Source organism: Drosophila albomicans, chromosome 3 (assembly GCF_009650485.2).
Source record: "Drosophila albomicans strain 15112-1751.03 chromosome 3, ASM965048v2, whole genome shotgun sequence".
NCBI classification, from domain to species: domain Eukaryota; kingdom Metazoa; phylum Arthropoda; class Insecta; order Diptera; family Drosophilidae; genus Drosophila; species Drosophila albomicans.
In genome coordinates, this window is record NC_047629.2 from 23,664,977 (window position 1) to 23,684,398 (window position 19,422).

A 19,422-nucleotide genomic window follows, 5' to 3' on the forward strand; every position below is an offset into this window, starting at 1 on the left:
GTTTCAGTTTCAAGCAAGTTTCACAATTAATTTTATTAATTATTCACCAGTTTCATAAAGTCCTAAGAGCAAATAGAATAATTTTAAAAATTACAAATAAATCCGTTAAACTGTCTTTGATTCAATTCTCTCGCAAATAACTTTATAAATTAATTCATAAACGAATGCAAAAAATCATAGGCTAAATCACTTTCTCTGGTTTCTTCCGACTCAACTAATTTTAATTTAAATTTAATAAAAAAAATATACATAATGCATAATGTAAATATGAATTTCAATCGTTTTCATTTTGTTTTTGGATTAACTAGATAAATATCGATAATAAATTAATCCACTCTTTGGAGATACAACGAAATATATGAATTGCTAACACGACAAGAAGCTTTGAATAGATAATGCATAGATATATATGTATGTATGTGGGCATATACTATATAGTAAGTATGTATGTATGTAAGATTGTATGTGGGTTTATTATGTTCCATCTGCCAATGTGCTGTTGAACTATTTTGCGTTTCATTTCTCTGGAATGGGTCTCAGTGTGGCGCTGTCTAGCTTGCTGGGCGGCACCAATTCCGTGTCCAATTCCGGCAAATCGGCAATTGGATCCCGCCAATAGTTGAAATTGGAGAACTCAACGGCGACTTCGTCATGCTTTACGGGTGGAAACAGCTGATCCACAATGTAAGTCATGCTGCAGTACCTGCAAGAGGGGCAAAGGAGGAGGGTCACTTGGTTAATAAACAAATAATTATGCAACACCACATATGCCATATGCCATTGCTCAGCGCCCAAGAGTATGCAACACAAATGGACCAGCAACCTTATCATACCACATTCAAAACATGTCGCCGATAAAAGATCATTCGATAACAACAAAAGTAGGCACACATTTTATTTGTGTCGATATACGAAATACGTAATTAGATAAAAACAACTTATAGTCTACTTCTTAGCGCATAATGCGATGCATTAATAGTATAGGTATAGAAGTTTAGTGGCGATTCAACGCCAAAATAATACAGCTAAAACATTTATCGAAAGGACTTTAAGGAGCTTTCAAAGCCTCGCCGTCGCCCTTTCAAAGCACAAAAACGTATATACAAAGCTAGAAACTTAACACTAGGAATTTATCATATCACAATTTGAAATTTTCGATATATACTCGGAAATTAATGTATACTGTCAAGCAGCAGAAATTTAGCTTTGATTATTGTTATTATTAAGCCATTTGGGTGGTGAGGCCAAGAGTATTTCATTTTTGGCCGTTGCGTTCATAATGTAGTTGGTAGTATCATCATTATCATCATTGGCGAAGTCATCGTCAAAAACAGCGCCATCGTCATCGCTGTCACCATCATTGTTGCTAGAGTCATCGAGTTCGATGTCGTAATCGTCGCTGAACTGCAACTCGTCCTCCAAGTCATCGTCGTTGTCAAAGGTATCGGTGCGATACTCGAACTCATCGTTGTGCATCAGCAGTGGAAAGTACTCGTCGACCTCAAGCGACTGATTGATGTAGCCACTATATAAATTGACAATCAAATATTGACAATGCTTGAATACAATTTCGGCACACGCTTTTGATTGTGGAATTGATTAATTTGTGAATGAGCGAGCAGTAGTCAAGAATTCCTACATACATAGTATATTGGAGCAGGATGCACGTTGTATGTTTTTTTGTGAGCTAATACTTCCTACAAGACACCTAGCATGGCGTTACATTATGATGTTAATACGAGACTTGGACCAATTGGGTTGTTTTCTTTGCTTTTTTCGATTTGAATGTGGCATGAGAAGTTGCAGAAAGTTGAAAGAACGTCTTAACCAAAAAGCTTCGACTGACAAAATTGTCTGCTTAGGCAAATGGCAAGCGAACTTATTGTGAAGAGACACCATAACCAGAAAGAACATAAAACGAGTACTTACGATGACTGGAATGTTTGGGTCAGTTCGTGCTTAAGCTCGCCCTTCGTGTTGATGGTGAAGATGCGCATAATGGGTATACCAACGGCACGATAGGCCCACACATCCTGCAAAGGATCAGAGAGGAATAAGGATAGGTAAATGACATTGTAGATGGCTGCGTAATAATTCTAAATCTTACATTAATACGATTGCCGTAGCCCGCATAGAAAGGTTCCTTATCGGGGAACAGATCGCGTATGTCTGACAAGCAAGCAATTTTAAATTGTTCTGGCTTCTTTTCGATTACTTCGCGATGGAATGCGGATATCAACGATGTGGGATTCAACAGCAATGGGCCATCGGGTAGCATTACATTGCCTTGCCTAATAGATCTCAGATATTCACGTGTGACACGTGATTGTCCAATGGCACGAGCCGACAGATACAATAGCTTATAGCCATTCTGTTCGATCTTTGAGAAGAGCTGTGCCACACCCAGCTGTGCCCAGTCCTTGCCTACCATGGGCAAGATATGACCCAAGACATCCGACTTGGTGATCGTGCCATCAATGTCCGAGATGACGACTTTGTCGTTGTGCTTCCAGCGGAACAAATAGCATTTGCAGCGTGTGGTGCCCTGATAAGCTGTTGTCACGCTAAATTCAATCTCATTCATGCCCTCCTTAAGGTTTAGTTTTTTCTGAAAGCACAAATGATATTACAGATCTATTTTGGAATCGAGAGAAATAGATAAATAACTTACAATAGCTGCCGAGCTGAGGCGCAGTGATTTCTTGTAGCGCTCCTTGGGCTCATCGCTCTTGTTGGAGGCCATGGTCAGCTCCTCTAGGTTGTCGACCAAGGCCGAAGTGTTCTCAGCGTTTGCTAGAGAATCGCTCTTGCTCAGCGTTGGATCACTAACGTCTGGTGAATTGGGACGCGATGTTTGCGTGCTAGCCGCCGCCTGATCACCATCCTCGGCAAAGTTGTATTGACCTTTGTCGACTTTATCGAGTGTGGCGTTCTTGTTATTATTTGGCTGATTGGGAGCGGCGTCCTGAGATCGTCTCCAGTTCCACCACGAACGCTTCGTTTGGCCCACAGTGTCTGTCTGATGAGCCACCTCGGGCTTGTCATCGCCCACAGCTATGGGAGATGGCGATATCAACTGCTCTATGGCATCCTGTAAAGCACATGATCGAAGCATAATTAGTTGTGACATTCTTGCGTTTTTCTAACGAAACTTACTTCGGTTAGTTGCTTCTGGAATGTTATCATTGTCATGACAATGGGACATGCAGTCATCCAAGTGTAGTATTTGCCATTTAGACGTACAACTAAATTTGGCGATGAGAACATTTGTGGATTTTTGCACACCTGTGTACATATGAGGACCGAGGGGCAACACAGCGGGGAGCAGCAAGCGTGATCACAAAAAAAAAAAACATTCATTGGTTAGGTGCAATGTTGCAGGTGCTGTGTAGCGCAGTGTAATAATGGTTTGATCATTGCAACCTTAGCTAAAAAACCATAAGCATCTTGCCTTCTCTTTGCCAAATTGTATTTAAACATGTTATTATATGGATGAATGTATTAGAGTGATACTCTTAAATCAATCATAATTATTGAATTGAAGAATCTTAATCGATTTAGTTGGAGGCTTGTCATTTCCTTCAGTTGAAGGACATTTTTCCCTACAAGAAGTTTGAAATGCTAATTTTCTATCATTTTAAGCTTCTTAGCTCAGTGTTAAGGTTAGCTTACGGTCTTCACCTAAGGCTGCAATGTATGATCAGTGTAAAAGGATGCATCGATTGCAGTTATATACACACAAATAATATATTGTGGTAAAAGGTCAGCGCAATGAGAGCGATAACTTACATCGTGGTAGGTGACCAACTGGCGATCGAACTCCTCGTCCGCAGGTGCTGCACCATTCTCCTGCATGCCGCACATGGACATGGCCACAAAGTCCAGATATCTACACAAAATAGAATAAATATTAATCCCAATTATCTTCGTCAATATGTGCTTGATAATTACTTCTTATCTTGCTGCTGTTTGCTCTCATCGAAATCCGAGTCCATGCTCTTTTGGTTCTCCTCTAGCGAGCTGGGCGAATGCGGCAAACTGGTGCCATTGCCACTCTCGCGATCTTCGTCGCCGCTGTGCGTTGCCTTTGCTTCCTTGGGCTTTTGGTTGGGGAAATAGAGAGCAGCCATCTCGGGATCTATGCTACCGGCATCCAGATCCGAAAGATAAATGTCACCAGCCTGATTGGCGGCTCCTTCTTTGCGCAAACGATTTGCCCGCTTCATGAAGCTAAACATTTGCCACAACAACCTGCCAGACTGCCGCGCATTCTGCGTGGACTCGGCATCCTCTTCGGGCGTGGGCAGTTCACCCCAGTTCCACATGCCGCTGTTCTCATCCTCGCCCACATGACGCTTATCCCGCATGGTCGTCTCCAGTTCGCTGTCGCTTTGAATGGGCGTCGATGGACGTCCACCGCCGCGGGCCGCACTCGACGCCCCAATGCTAGTGGGTGTGGTGATCTCGGTGTCGCTAAAGAAGTGAATATCGGGATCGTGACGTGATGCTAGATTTGTGGGCGTGGTCAGCTCACTGAGCGCACTGTCATCGCCGGTGTGTGCTGTTAGCAACGGTGCCGATGGCTGCTCGTCATTCGACGACGAGATTGTGTTGTTATTGGTTATGTTGGTGATGGTGGAAATGCTGGCGATCTGCACATCGGTCTCATCGATATTGCTCACCTGCACCGAATTAAGGGAGATAGCATCAGCGTTGATGGCATCGCCGCCAGCGGCGCTGCCTGCCGAGCTGCTCGACGATGTTTTACGCTGTGAATTCTTCTTTTTCATCTGCGACTTCTTGCGGCGTTTCTTGGTTTTACTCTTCGACTCATCCTTGTTGGGCTCTATGACGACAACTGGAGTCGTCGTTGTCGATGTTGTTACTGGTGACGTTGCAGCTGGCTCTGCCTTAATAGAGACCACTTCGGGTTCTGTGTCCACTTGCGTTGGCTTCGCTTCCGATTTTGATTCGGACTCTGGCAATTTGTCCTGTGGTTTCTTGTCTTGGAACAGCTCCTCATGCTCAGCCCATTCTTGGCGCATCTTTTGTGTTGTATACTCTTTAAGCTTATCGCCCAAATTGCGACGTTCCAACACGTTGTCTGTGTGTCTGTAATAATAAATAAAGGATTTACTTAATAAGATGCTTGCAACTCGGTTAAAGAAAATATTTTTGATGGAAGCAAACGCTACCTGCGCTGGGTGTAGTCCGAGACTTGATTCTCGAATTTGTTGCCCTCGACGGCAATTTCCTTGGGCTCCTCCTTGGACAGATCAATGGAGTTACGGCGCGGCATTGGCAACGGTATTTGCAAATCATCGCTAGCGTTTCTAAAATCAATATGAACATGATTCTAGCTGCCTCGGTGAATGGATAATATATCAATGGACTACGTACTTATCGGCGGCTACGCCGCTAATGTCCTCCATGGTGTCGTTGCCCTTATTCAGCGACTGCAGGAAACTCTTTGGTATGGGTGATGTGGCCAAGTTCTCGGGCAGCTCCTCGCCATCGTCCTCGGGGCATTCCTCCACAAAGAAAGCTTCACCGGAGTCGCCCAACTTCATCTGTATGTCAACGGGTGTGCCATTGATTTCAATGTCCACCTGGAAATCATAAATGAAACTTGTAAACTTAATGTTGCTAATCGATCTCATTCTATCGATTACTTACCACTTTCTCGCGACTGCGCAGCACTCCGAGCTTGCCGAAACGTACGTGGAATGGTGAGCATTGAAACTCGCCATCCTTTTGCTCTACGACGATCACATCGATAGCTCCAGTTAGTGTGGCCGCATTGATGTCATTGTAAAAATCTTGCAGATTGCTAAACACGCGCACCAAACTATTCATGTTGAGCGGTAGTAATATCGATTAACTACTTATCGATATTGTTCAATTTTTGAATTGCAACTATTGGGGTAACGCAACCGTTCTCCTTTTGCGTATTACGACACTATATTTATGATTTGTTAAATTGGTGAGTACAAATTTGTTAGTAGCCAGCCATTATTTTTTATTGCACTTGCTTGGCGAATAGTTTGCTAGTGATAAATCCACCTTTAGCCCCTTTTCGTTGCAGCAACTGAAAATGGCAGAAAACACAGAGAACATTCATAAATTAGTACTCGCCACAAAGGTATTATAAATACAAATGTACGTAAGATCTTATAAATAGTTTATTTTTCCTGACATTTGAAAGGTTTGCGGCAAGTGGTGTATAATAAAAACACTCATAATGAATGTCTCAATAAGAAAGATCTGAAAGCTTTTTTGCGGCTGCAAGCAACATGCATAAGATGCAGCTGCCAAATTGTTGTTGCCAACTGCGAGTGCTTAGTGTAATGAAAGTCAAGGTGAATTGAATTGTGAGCGCAAATGAAGCAAATCCAAGTCAATGAGCGAGACAGAGACGAACAACATCCGGTAATGAATGAGTACTACTACTAATATTACATAACATAAATGAAAGGAAAGGGTGTTGACTCTTCACCATATGTAGCAAAAATTTATTTGCAGTTAATTAGTGGAAACATACGCATGTAAACATTGCAAAGTGTCATCACTGAGTTTACATCAAGTTGAAGGAAGCAACAATAAGGTACACAAACTCTCCCCGACAAGTAGTTTGTTATGTGTAATAAGCTCCCCATTGACGCCAGACTTTATTTAGATTGTTGTTATCGATAAAAGTCGATAGTGTGATAAATGGCCGCAAAGACATCAATGGTTAGTTCGTAACTTTAGTGGCGTGTTCTCACTGTTTATATGTATGTGTGTAATAAACAATGATAATGCTAGCCGAACCAAACGCCAAACTCCACACACGAACATTTTGTAAGCATTCCGCTTGTGTGTGTGTGTGATCATAAACTCATTACTCATTTCTCAGGCCACTGGAAAAACATCACGCGATTTTAGCGGCAGCATTTAAAACGTATAATGATCTGTAAATTAATAAAATATGTGTGTATACATAGGCTCATATGCATACATACACATGTACAATAAGTTTATCAGCCCCCATTACGAATTAATTAAGTGCTGCGATTGGCATTTGTATGCGTAAGCAAATCGCGTGAGTTTATTCTTTTTGTTTTTCTTTTTACCTGTTCTAGAAATCGTAAGAGATTCGTCTACTTACTATAAACAAAAAATGTATTAATAAGCATGAATAAAAATACTAGTGTTTGTTTGTCTACACAGAATGCTCGCATAGCGTAAAGTTCAATGTCCAAAAGTTTTTAATAAATTTGTGTAGGTTTGTATGTATGTACATACATATATGAGGCTTATCACAAAGGAAATGGTCAAAATAATTTCGTGCTTTTATTAGGCTTGTTGTACTTCTTGTAGTCGTAGTTGATAAGACAAGGTTCCTTTGTAGTCTACTCTTTGACATCGATATCGATATCAATATTGTTGTAGAGTTTTGTGAAATATACATAATAAGCCACAACGCACAGATAAACGACAGACAGACAGAGAAAGAGATACATACATACATATGTAGTCAGACAACACGCCACATCTGTCACGCGTCGTCGCTGCCATTACTTTCACCTGCAAACAAATAGCAAGCAAACAAACGCAACGCGCGAAAAGCCACAAGCAAAACAAACGCACAAAACTTGCACACACATATAGACACAAAAAAGCTCGCCCCACAAATGCAGTGCAAAACGAGACTGCTTGGAGAAGAGAAACAAGCGCCGCAACTAATACAAAGGCGCGAAAGGGACAAAAAACAAAAACAGAGGCTGCACGGCAACAGACAGACAACTAAATGACAAGCAAATGAAATTTTGCACAAAACACGCAAAACGAATCGAATTGGGCGAGGAGAACAACAAAACGACGAACACAATAATAATATAATTCAAAAACTGCACATCAATTGACGTAGTTCGTTGTTGTATGCAAAATGTTAATGTTTGTGTTTATTTTATTAGGCTGAATTGCCGCCTAGACAATTCTGTTGAGTCACGTTCAAAGTCCAAGCACTCGCATTAAATTAAATTAAAAGCAAAGTAAAATAACGTTGAAAATACACAGGAACAAAGTCGAACAAATATTATTTGGGTGCCAAGAAAATCCACATTCAATTTTTGCAGATGTTTTTTTTTTGTATTTCTAGTATAATGGAAATTTTTTTGTCTCACTACCTTCGGTTTTCACACGATGTTCTTGTGGTTTTCCTTGGTTTTAATACGCGAAAAACTTGCAAGTCGCCTCACTCTATTTCTGCTGTTGGTGTAAACACTTTAAATTGCGAGTTACTCTTTGCTGTACGTAATTCAATATCGTTTGAGTTTTGTTGTTAACAAGCCTTTTTCTTTGATTTGCTTCTTATTCCAACAATTAATTTTCTTTTCGTTTTTCCGCCTTGCTTGTTGCTTCGACGACAGCGTTCGCACAACTGAGCAGTTGAGTGGCAGCATTGCCTCTTTTTAGTTAGTTATACAAGACAGCAGAGCTAACAGCGCGCCAAAGCTAATTAAATTAAGCACCTGACTGTGTGTGTATGTGTGTGAGAGCACCACCAAAGAGAGACGGTGAGCGAAAAAGAGAGCGCACCGTATACAAAACACATTGCGCGACAGGCTTAAGAGTAAAAGCTTCTGTGCGACATGTGTTGTATTTGGACTGTAAAGAAACAAAAAAAACCTGTAAAACCGGAAAGTCTTGTAAAAACGTTGTTATGTATGATAGTTGTTGCCATGCCTGCGGTTCAGCAGCTGTTTGAGCATATCGTTCTCTCAGTTTTCGACAGTATGTGTGCTAGTGCGACGTCAGACAACAACAAATATTAATAACTTCGCTTATCAGCTGTACGCAAGACAACGCTTTGTACCCAGTAGCAGCTGTTGTTGCTGACATTTGCGTTTGCAATTGCAATATTATGCGTTGCATACATATGTATGTATGAATGTGTGTCAGTTGTGGCGATTGTTGTGATGACGACGCCATAGCTAATTCATTGTCAGACGATGTTTTGCGCGGCATTTGCTGTTGTTGCTGCGTTTGCAAGTCTTGTGCCAGAAAGCTCTCGCTGTCACTTACTAGCTGGCAGACAGGAAATGTAACTACATATTAGCTGATGATGTACATATGTACATATACATGTATATGCATATACGTTTTATGTGTGAATGAGATTGAATTCATCAAGAGTCTTAAAGCACGTGCTCATGGTCAAATATACGTTTATAATATGCAAATAGAATTTGTCACCGTGGAAAGATTCGAAATTTCGACGAGTGCCAAAACGGTAAAGAGAATGACGAATACACTGAGAGAAAGAACTACTCTGTTTTGGAAGACCAAATTTTAAGATATCTCTGAAAAACTAGAGTTTCACAAATACTTCGAAATTTAATGGGATATAATTAAAAACAAAATTTAACAAACTTACCAAACTTAAAGCCAAAACTATAAAAACATAATGCAAAACAAAAAGTATTTCAATAATTTAAATTTATTTATAAATTTGTATATTTATGAATAAAATATGAACTAATGAAAATGCATAATTATGTACATTGAACAAGTTGTACGAAGAATACAATGCAGTACCACACGCGAAGTGTATATTTATCTTTTTGCTTTTCTAGTCTCTATGTTTTTGTCAATCTGAATGTATATAGTATAATTTAAAGTTTAACAAATACGAAATAATTGGCAAATGCAGGCATACAAATAATAATGATAAATGTATGTATTAAATATGAAATATCTAAGGCTACAGATACAATTAAACAATGCGATAATCATAATAATAATAATGATGAAAATAAAAATATGATTTTTGTTATTTTATTATAGAATTAGAAATGTTTCTCTTTTTCTGGCAATATAAGGAGAAGCATCCTAACAATTGCTCCTAGTTTCTCGTACTCAAGCGACGCGCGTCCGTTATAGCACCCCAGAGTTCGATAATGAAATCGTCGGTGAAACCAAAAGATTCCAAATCGGAGTTATCAATGGCCTCGGCAAAATCCATGGAATTCGACTTCTGATCACCCAGATCCCAAATCTGTGATGCCAATTCCGTATCGTTGATGCCCATAAACGATTCAAGCAGATTATTAATGGCCTCCACACCCGCCGTGGTGGCCTCATCGAACTTCGGCTCAATCTGGGCATTGCCATTCGCCTTGAAGCGCAATGTCTCCTTACCGCTGCCATAATTGCGGCCACCTCCTGCCGAGGATGACGACGCCCTAGATTGACTGCGCGGTCCAATACCCTGGAATCCGCTACGAATTGGTTCGACCAGACGCAATGTGAATGTCTCACCGGTGGCAATGTCTTTCAGCATTCGCGCTACCTCATAATGCCGTTTGCCGACCATGTTGACGCCGTTGAGCTTCTCGATGTGATCACCCACAGCAATGTGCTCGATGCGATCGATAATCGAGTCCTCCTTGATGCGCTTTATGAACGCATAGCCGGCACCATTATCGGTAATCGTCAGTCCCAAGGCATCCTGTGTCTTTACAATCTCGATTTCCTTGGGCCGCCCCTTGCGATGGGCAAAGATGAAGTCATCTAGGCCAATTTGGCCGCCAAGCAGACGTGTCATGTCCACCTTGTGTGAATTGAGGGTGCAGAATAGAATGTCATCCTCGGACATGTCAAAGCATTCGGCAATCTTCTTATATAGCTCTCGGACGCTGGCAAAGCCCGTGATCAAACCCGTTGGACTGCCATGGGCAAGTTGGCAGTGGAAGATCAGCGGTGGCTTCTTATCCAGCTCATTGTTGTTGTTATGATTGTGATTGTTATTGTTGCTGTGATTGCTGCTGTTGTTGCTGTGCAGTGAACTGTTGCCGCCACTCATCGAGGATCGCTTGCTGTCCTGGCTAATGTCGCTGTGATCCGATGGATTGTTCTTCGTTGACTTGCGGGCAAAAAGCGGCATCTTGTCTAGTATTATTATCGTATCAATGTATATTTATTATTTATCGGTATGGGGCAGTTCTCTCGTTCTCTCTTTAATCTCTTTTATCTGTGTGCGTAGAAGAAATGTTTGGAAGATTCTTTTTTGAATTTCTTTTTTTATATAAGTTGCAACAAAAGTTGGGTTAGTTTCGTGTTTAGTTCCGATCCCAGTTATTTTGTGTAAACTTGTTGTAAATGTGTGTGATTGATGTGTGCGTATACCCGGTAGTCATAGCCATAGAAGTAAATTATGAGTTAGTGACAAATATATATTTGTACGATCATGATCAAGAGTAGGGGGATCATAATGTCTCTCTAAATACACAAAGCCTTTAGAGTTTCCCGCTCACAATCGGATAAAAAACAAAAAGTTGAGAAACAGTTTCATTTTCTTTATTTCGGGTACCGAGTATTTTGTAGTCGAGCACACTCGACTTTAGTTTTCTCACTTGTTTTATGGGTGTGCGTGTATTTTATGTATGTACATGTCCAACACCAATAAATAATATCAATTTATCTAATCTCAACACGAAACATGAGTCAAGCGTTCAAAGTTTGCCACACAGTATAGAATTACACAAGTTAGTCGCATTATTCATAGCTCATCTCGAATGTCTGACTAATAGAACCTTTGCAATAACTGCAAATTGATTGTAGTTTCATTAATTATCAACAATAACACAGCACATTATGCTAAAGTGAGGTTAAAATAGATGATAACTTAGATTTTACTACGGTGTTGATAAACCGATTAACCGATTTGTTTGGTGATTGATTGATTGACACGGTTCTTACCCAACACTTAAATTTGCATTAATTAAATTCGTGTTTTGCTCATTATGCGATGAAATTTACATTGTTTAAAAGAAAAACAGAACGCGACGCAAAAATACACAATGATTTTTGAAGAAACTTTGCTTCTTTTTTGTTAACGGAACTTTTGCAAAGTTCCGATAAGATTTCGATATTTGACAAGCGCGTGATAAGCGTTGACGAGCGAGAGACAAAGAGAGAGAATTGAATGCGAGAGGCGAAGACTGAAGTGATAACGAAAGGTACACGAACCCAGCCGAAGTACATTTATCACTCAACCCGCATTCATTCAACAACTACTCTAAGTGTACGTCTGCCGAAGAGAGTCCGTCAAAGTGTACTGAACTTTTGGGGAGTGGTGAGCGCCAATGGTGCCCAGATGTGGCCAGACTTTAACTGCAAAACTATCGCTCAACAAAATGTGTGCCCAGCCCAGTCGAACTGTCTTCTGCATGCAGAAGAAATGTCGTCTCACGTACCGCTCGAGAAATGCTTCTTATCAAGCTCTTCACTGTTCAAATTTGATACACTTGTTAACTAAATAATGGCAATCACATACAGGAATTTTGGATGAAACTATACTAAAACAAATTTATGACAAATATCAAACCAAACAAGACATTGAAAGTTAAAACAGAGACGGAGAAATTCATTTGTTGTCATTTGTTAAGCACTCGAATCAGATTTGATTGATGAAGGATTGCCTTATATGTATATTTTTGAACCTAAATATAAATTGCATGTTTGAAGAAAAATCATGCTTAAATCAAATTACATTAGAAGAGCATCTACTAGTCGCTTATTGCACTTGCTACAAACACTTTTTGTTGCCCTGCTTTACTGTGTTTCGTGTGGTTTAGCAAATGTCGTCTTGAGTTCGTTTTAAACTCTGCCTCACCTTGAAGGTTTTATATCTTGTTATTGCTTATTTATTTATTACTATTTCTATTTTTTTTGCGTTAGCGTTATTTGCATTTTTTGTAGTGTATCCGGCGAATAAACATTTTCATAGGAAATGGAGCTGACGTTCTTTGATATACATGATGTGTATGTATGTTTGTCTCTCAAGATGTTTATTGAGATTCGAGATCAGGGGAACTTGAGACGAGCCCCTCTTTATGGCAAAAAGAGAATAACAAACAACACTCAACTGAATATAAATTAAGAATTGAGATAGAGCTCTCATGAATACATAAAACCGGCTATTTCTAGCAGAGCATTATATACATATGTATGTACATAGGTATATGGTAGATAGATAGATAACCCGGCGAATGAAATAGAAGGAATACAACACGCATCAAGGTCGAATTAGTTAAGCATACTATAGAGGCGAGCGCGTGTGGCACCAATACAACTAAAACTACTATTTCTACCTTTCACAATAATAACAACAACCTAATAAAATAACAACAAATGATCTACAAAATAATACTACGCAGTTAGCTTTCAACTCTTTTTAACATAAGTAAGTACAGCAATTAATGCCGGCTCCATAAACTAATCTTCACATTTATTTGTCTTCAATTTGAGAATCAAGAAAATACTCTTTAAAATGTCTTTTCGGGAATGACCTACATTTGAAGTGAAGACGGAATGCTTAATTTTTTAAAGTTAGTTGGTTAAACTAGGTTATATGTTTGCTTAAGTATATCATATAATTGGCAATGCATTGCACGTAAACAAGTGTATAATATTTCCGCATGCTTAACGCAGCCGGTTTTTATACCCTAGAAACTTGAATCATGATAGGCGTAGTTGTCATTTGCCAAAATAAGATTGAAAGTCTGATGATTATATACTCCAAAAATGTACAATTCTAAAAGTAGAATAAAAATGACTAGAACTATACAAATTTTATTTGACCAATAATTTAAGAGTGCAGTTACTTTAAAAATTTTTACTAAAATATTTTTCTTTTTACAAATTTCCCCTTCCAATTATTTAATTTTAAATAAATTTCGGACTATTCCAACCTAACCGCAGCTCAATTTGCGAAAATCTTAATAAACACTGCGAACACCATATTTCATTTCTATGTATTTATGGTAAGCTACAGGGTAACAACCAGTCGAGTAATCATCACGCTTCCACTTGTTGTTTTCAATTTGTGTGTTTACTCGTATCCCATTGGCTGTAATTTGTGGGCTCGACTCGGATATGTAAAAGGGGGCAAAGAATCCGAATGCTTAGAACAATATGCTGTATAATTAATGTGTCTACGTATGCAAGCATGTAAATTTAAATGCGTATGTGTATGAACGTATACATATGTATGTATGTATGTGTGGATAAATGTCAGTGTATCCAATGTTGTTTATTAGTATTTGTATCTGCCTTTGTGGCGTCAATAACAATTTAACGTAAACAACAATTCGAATGGCGCGTGGGGTTTGTCTCGAGTACAAAACAAAAATAATTAAATAGTTTTAGATAACATTTTGTAAACAACAATGAAATGCAACTATGTGCATTAGTAATTCACAATACTCCCTATACTTTGTTCACAACGATTGACTATTGGAATTATAATTTATGATATAAATATAAGCAAACATTTTCAACATACCAAAAAACCCTGAATTTATGTTTGCACTTCAGAGTGTATTCAACTTAAGATTGAAAAGTGAGGTTAAATTCGAACTGCGTGTGTTGGTAAATGATAAATTCAGAGGTGCGAAGTTAAATAATTATTTCCAAAAAGTTTATTCAACTCAAGTTTAAAGAGAATAGTTTGAATAAGATTTAAATGGTGTTTTGCAGGGTATTAAATGCTATAGAGTATAATCATATGAGTAATGCGTTAAATAACACGGCATTTAGTCAGGCCTTTTCATTCATGTTTCCATCAGGTTATTCTTGTATTTTTAATGGCTTTGCACTCGCTTAGTTTGTTTATTTGTCATCAGCTTAAACAACAATAACAAACTATACCGAACTAAATACATATTGTACGAAGAATGTGAGCTTCAATGTGTGTGTTATCGCATACCAACATACGTCTAGAAGAATGTATGTAGTATATAAAATAGTGGGTCTTTTTCAGTTTTTATACCCGATATTTATACGGGAAGAAGGGTATTATAAAACCAATAGAGGAAATAATAAAATTATCAGAGAAAGAATATTTTACATTCTGCAAAAAATACAGTTAGCATGGAAAAAAATAGCAATTGAATATTGAATAATAAAGATCGGGCATTTCATAGTTGAGAACACGGCACGTTCACTTTCTTACTTGTTCTTTTCTTTTCTAGTTTTGTCGTGTTCGCAAAATAATAATAAAAAAAAAACAACAAAAGAGACCGAACCCAAGGGGGTAGCATATAAACAAATCAAGGTTATTTTCTATGTAGAAACACGCTCTCTTATCATCGATCCTCGTTTATCACCCATCCATGGAATGTTATAGTAGCTGATAGCTAGCAATATTACATAATGCCAACTAAGTAACTTTTCCTATAGAGATTATTGTATTCTATGTAAATTGAAAAAAACGCAAACAAAACAAAACTTTTGTTGTGACAAACGGTGATGACGTTGAATGCAGCACGTAAGCAAATTGCCTTTGTTATTGTTTATTTTTTTATTTGTTTACTCGCGCTTGCTTGCAAATAGTTTATGCACAATCGAGCGAGTGGGGCAAGTTAAGGGGCTATTGAAACAGCTGTTAACCTGTTCTTAATTATTTCATTATCATTGCACTTTGCGACAATACAAAGGTTTAAGCTCTCCCTAATCCATGATACAATAATACAAGGTAGTCTCGTCGGAAAAGCTGTCCGCTATCTATACCATACATAAGTGCGAGTGAAACGACTGCGCCTAGTGAGTGCGAAAGAATCGACAGTAGAGCTTTGTGATTAACCCTTCAATGGCGCATAGGGTTTAATTGTTCCACTATATAAAAAAGAGTTGAAATGTTTTTATAATTTAATTATTTACAGTTTAGAAGTTGACAGTAATCGTTGTTTTTATTTTTGATTACTAATTTTTTTGTTCAGGTTCTTAATTCTATCATAAAGTTCATATATATATATATATAATATAATTGCAATCTGACATTTTTGTCTTGCACAAGGGTTAACATTTAGGGAAAAAATCGTCCGCGCACAACCTTTCGCTTCAACAAGCACGAGCGCACTGACGATAGCGGACAGAAACCGAACGAAAAAAGCACACGACGAGACTACCTTGTATTATTGTATCATGCCCTAATCAAACCTTGGAATAAAGCTCTCTTTATGTTATCCAAAATGTACAATTAAAAACCTTCAGGTCGTCATAAGGTTAAGTATTTCTTTATTTAAAATCAAGAAAACGTATTCAATGACGAAAACAACAAGAGATTCGCAATTAATCATAATTTAAGAGCAACATGAATTTGCTCTTCATGTTTGCTTAATTTGATGGTCTCTTCAAAGCTCTCGATAAGTGTGTGAGAGCGACAAAAGCTTTGACATATAAAAGCTGTCATTCGCTCTCGCAAGTGGCGACGATCGCTGGATTTGCGAACTTTAACAAAGTTCGCTGGCATCGTCGCAAATGATTCACAAGTTTCGTTGACTAGGTCAATATTTTATCGGACCGTATGGATTGTAACGGTAAAAAATAATTACAGTGGTCGCCTTTCGCTTGGAGCACCCGAAATTGATCAGCACCAATGAGAGAGGGTCTTAACACAATTTATTCGAAAAATTTTGAGTGCTGATGACGTTGTACTGTGTTCCTATGTTAATATCGGCCATTCACACAATAAACATATGGCGGGTATATACATATATCTATTTAATATGGCCGCCCAGACTTCGCTGATGATTCAGTTGTGTGTTTATGAATTCTAATGGCAAAAAAAAAAAAAAAATGAAAACTTGCGTCATATATCTCTGTTTGTATTTGCTACAAGATAATATTATGGTGCGTTGCCCGTAGCTACCGTACATAAAAATATTTTGCCTACAATGCGCATTATATTTATTTTTGTCTGTTTTTTTTTTTCTTGCTTTATTTTTGTACATCACGTTTTTCTACATGGAACGAACCACATTATTCATATTGTTGCTGACAGCGCACAAAACAAGAAACAACAACGTGACTGACAAAAGCGCATACTTAATTTGTAGTTTATCGTTTATCGCACCCCCTGGTGCATTGAACCACTGTGATGTGGTAAAACGCAGACTGAAGCACCCTGTATGAGTAAAGGTGCTCTTTAAAATGGAGCTCCGACTCACTGGGGGCAGTTTTCGAAAACATTTAACCGTTTCACCTCGCTGATCTTTGCGCACGGCCAGATAATTTAAGCAACAAATTCAACGAGTTTACAAAATAAGCTACTAACTGTTGAACTACACACACACACGCAAAGAGTATAAACGAATTTGAATCTATGGTTAATGAGCACAAGATGAAAGAATATTAAATTCGTTGTAAGGTCATTAAAAAGAGATAAAGAGATGCATAATGATACGAAAGTAAAGTTGGCTAGATGTTAACATTATAAATTACATAAAGGTTATATATTTAAATGGATAATAAAGATAATCTGAACAGTTAATCTAAAGCCAAAGATAAGCAAACAGGTGAACTACTGTCAACTATAACATTCAGCTCTGGTCGGCACTGTTATCATTAACAGAATACTATTGTGAACAGAGCGTCATTAACACTATGTAAATTAACATTGTTCAGTTGTCTCTACATGGCAAAGCATTCTTATTGTTCAAATTGTCTGATTATGGTCATCATCATAGAAGCTTATAGAGCGCAGCCGCCATGGCTCTGGGAGCTCAGTTTGTAACAATGGTCTGGTGTTGCAGTTAATGTTAAGGGGCGTGCGTACCGGTTCATAATATAGGTGCTCTATACAAATGTCACGCAAACAATTTACATAAATGACGTCGCTTCCGCTTTCCGTCGTTGGACGTTGACGCAGCCAACAAGAACAGCAACAATTGCAAGTGAAAGAGCAACTCTGGCAAACTGGTTAACATATACTAGAGGATGGCAAAAAGGAGAAAAGCAAAAACAACCCATAGATTTTTACACAGAGAATGAGAGAAAAAGTGTAGCAAAAAAATATAGCAATTGTGTTGCCTGATTGGATTGTTTGCGTTGCGGAAGTAAGCTAGAAATCGATAACAAAAAAAGAAAAAACAATTTCAAAACGTCTACACATCTCTAACGGCAAATGGTTTTTGTTTGCCAGAGATAAGAAATTAGACTCACACTTATTGCATATGTGGTGAATAGATGAACCCATCCAGAAAACAACAAACCCACTAACCAACTTCACGCTTTGTTAGCAATTTAATTTGCCTACAAATGGCCTTTGGTTTTGTATTTTATTTGAGATTTCTTTGGCCACCTCTTATGCCTTTAGGGCACCGCCCTCTTCCAGCTTGGAGAATTGGTTTTATTTTATTTTATACATATTTTTTTTTTTTTTTTTGGTATTTTTGTGAAAACGTCGAAAAGAAAATGAAAATTTTTTTGAGTCGCACGTGTTGGCAGCATTAAAAACATTAACACACTTTACGCTTTTTGGTTTGCCTAACGGACATCAGGTTTTAAGCTTGAAGTTAGCGGCAATTAAACTGTAGAAGTTAGTACTAATTTGATTTTCCTTTGCCACTTTGTGAAAACGTGTCTCGCCCTGTCAATCAATATAACCGTACAACCCCCAAAAGTGTCAAGAACAAACCACCCGGCAAATGTTGGCAAACCTAACCTCAAAGTATGTGTCACGTTGAAAAGGCTCTTGAGGTAGGAAATGGCCAAAATCAAAATGTATGCGCAAATGCTCTATGATGTCATAGTTTCATAGTTGTGCATAATTTTAATGAACTGTTGACTTCTTTTTTAGGGGTTGCTAAATATGTACACAAAGAAAAAATATTCTATGAATTCACTTCCGTTCATGACATAAGCACCGCATGAGAGGGGGGAGGTAGGGAGACAGCAGTCTCCAACTGATTTGTTGCTAAGCTCGACTTGTATGCGCGTTTGTGTGTGTGAGAGAGCATCGACAAAACTGCAATAATATTTATCGATTTCTGATTGTTATTTGCGTTGTCAAGAAAGTCGTCGACGCCGTTGCCCTCATTCTTCTCTCCGCACTTTCTGCTAGCTATCTCTTTTCGACGCATATTAAATCGATGATTCTCTCCCACCTTGCAATTTACAGTGTTGAATGAATTTTTGCATTTTAGTAATAACAAAAAAAATGGTTGTTAGTATTCCAATTACATGTGAGCTAGTGTGCTTCTTTCTTACACAAAAGGCCTGAAGATGTGCCACCACCTTTCACTTTATTTCTACTATATGCATACAATTTCTTAGCCAAAAAAGCGAAATGAATACACATCTATTGTCATGGGATGCTGAGATACTGCTGTATCTGCGGTATTTGAACAATCAATAAAAGCAACAGAAAGATAGACAGAAAGCAGTAGTGATGACAAATTTACGCAACGAAAGTAGAAAATATTGTGTTTTCATAGTATTGTGTGTACGCACCTGTCGTTGGTGCTGTGATTCCTCCTCCAGACTGCACTTGCATGCACTTTGGGCACAGAAAAGCACCGTAATGAGCAAGGAAAGCGGACATACGAGACCAGGTTTTTCGTTGTTGTTGTTACTGCTGTTGCTCTTGTTGTTGCA

The 19,422-nt window shown here is 38.5% G+C and overlaps 2 protein-coding genes across 9 annotated transcripts; both read right to left on the bottom strand.

The window, feature by feature from the left end:
* Window positions 1-7: 7 nt before the first annotated feature.
* LOC117570827 (phosphatidate phosphatase LPIN3) lies at window positions 8-19,414 on the bottom strand. 6 transcript variants are annotated; one of them, XM_034252696.2, is made up of 11 exons: window positions 8,169-8,431; window positions 5,677-6,088; window positions 5,401-5,609; window positions 5,196-5,333; window positions 3,952-5,112; window positions 3,790-3,889; window positions 3,157-3,285; window positions 2,672-3,091; window positions 2,108-2,608; window positions 1,930-2,033; window positions 8-703 (listed from the first exon to the last, which is right to left on the bottom strand). In XM_034252696.2, the coding sequence occupies exons 2-11, from the start codon at window positions 5,854-5,856 to the stop codon at window positions 517-519; spliced, it is 3,129 nt and encodes a 1,042-aa protein (XP_034108587.1). In that variant the 5' UTR covers window positions 5,857-6,088; window positions 8,169-8,431; the 3' UTR covers window positions 8-516. The 6 variants fall into 6 exon arrangements, with proteins under 6 accessions (XP_034108587.1, XP_034108588.1, XP_034108584.1 ...); XM_034252693.2 differs by lacking the exons at window positions 8-703; window positions 8,169-8,431 and adding exons at window positions 871-1,525; window positions 19,279-19,414; XM_034252694.2 differs by lacking the exon at window positions 8-703 and adding an exon at window positions 871-1,525 and having other exon boundaries at window positions 8,241-8,432.
* LOC117570835 (PDZ domain-containing protein GIPC3) lies at window positions 9,806-19,413 on the bottom strand. 3 transcript variants are annotated; one of them, XM_034252709.2, is made up of 2 exons: window positions 19,279-19,413; window positions 9,806-11,014 (listed from the first exon to the last, which is right to left on the bottom strand). In XM_034252709.2, exon 2 carries the CDS (start codon window positions 10,925-10,927, stop codon window positions 9,887-9,889), a length of 1,041 nt encoding a protein of 346 aa, XP_034108600.1. In that variant the 5' UTR covers window positions 10,928-11,014; window positions 19,279-19,413; the 3' UTR covers window positions 9,806-9,886. The 3 variants fall into 3 exon arrangements, with proteins under 3 accessions (XP_034108600.1, XP_034108599.1, XP_034108601.1); XM_034252708.2 differs by lacking the exon at window positions 19,279-19,413 and adding an exon at window positions 12,240-12,403; XM_034252710.2 differs by lacking the exon at window positions 19,279-19,413 and adding an exon at window positions 11,743-12,079.
* Window positions 19,415-19,422: the final 8 nt, after the last annotated feature.

Coding starts and splice junctions, on each gene's coding strand:
- LOC117570827 (XM_034252693.2), bottom strand. CDS start 5,856: ATGAATAGTTTGGTGCGCGTGTTTAGCAATCTGCAAGATTTTTACAAT. Junction 5,610..5,676: donor TGCGCAGTCGCGAGAAAGTG/GTAAGTAATCGA, acceptor TATGATTTCCAG/GTGGACATTGAAATCAATGG. Junction 3,286..3,789: donor AGTTGGTCACCTACCACGAT/GTAAGTTATCGC, acceptor ATATGTACACAG/GTGTGCAAAAATCCACAAAT.
- LOC117570835 (XM_034252709.2), bottom strand. CDS start 10,927: ATGCCGCTTTTTGCCCGCAAGTCAACGAAGAACAATCCATCGGATCAC.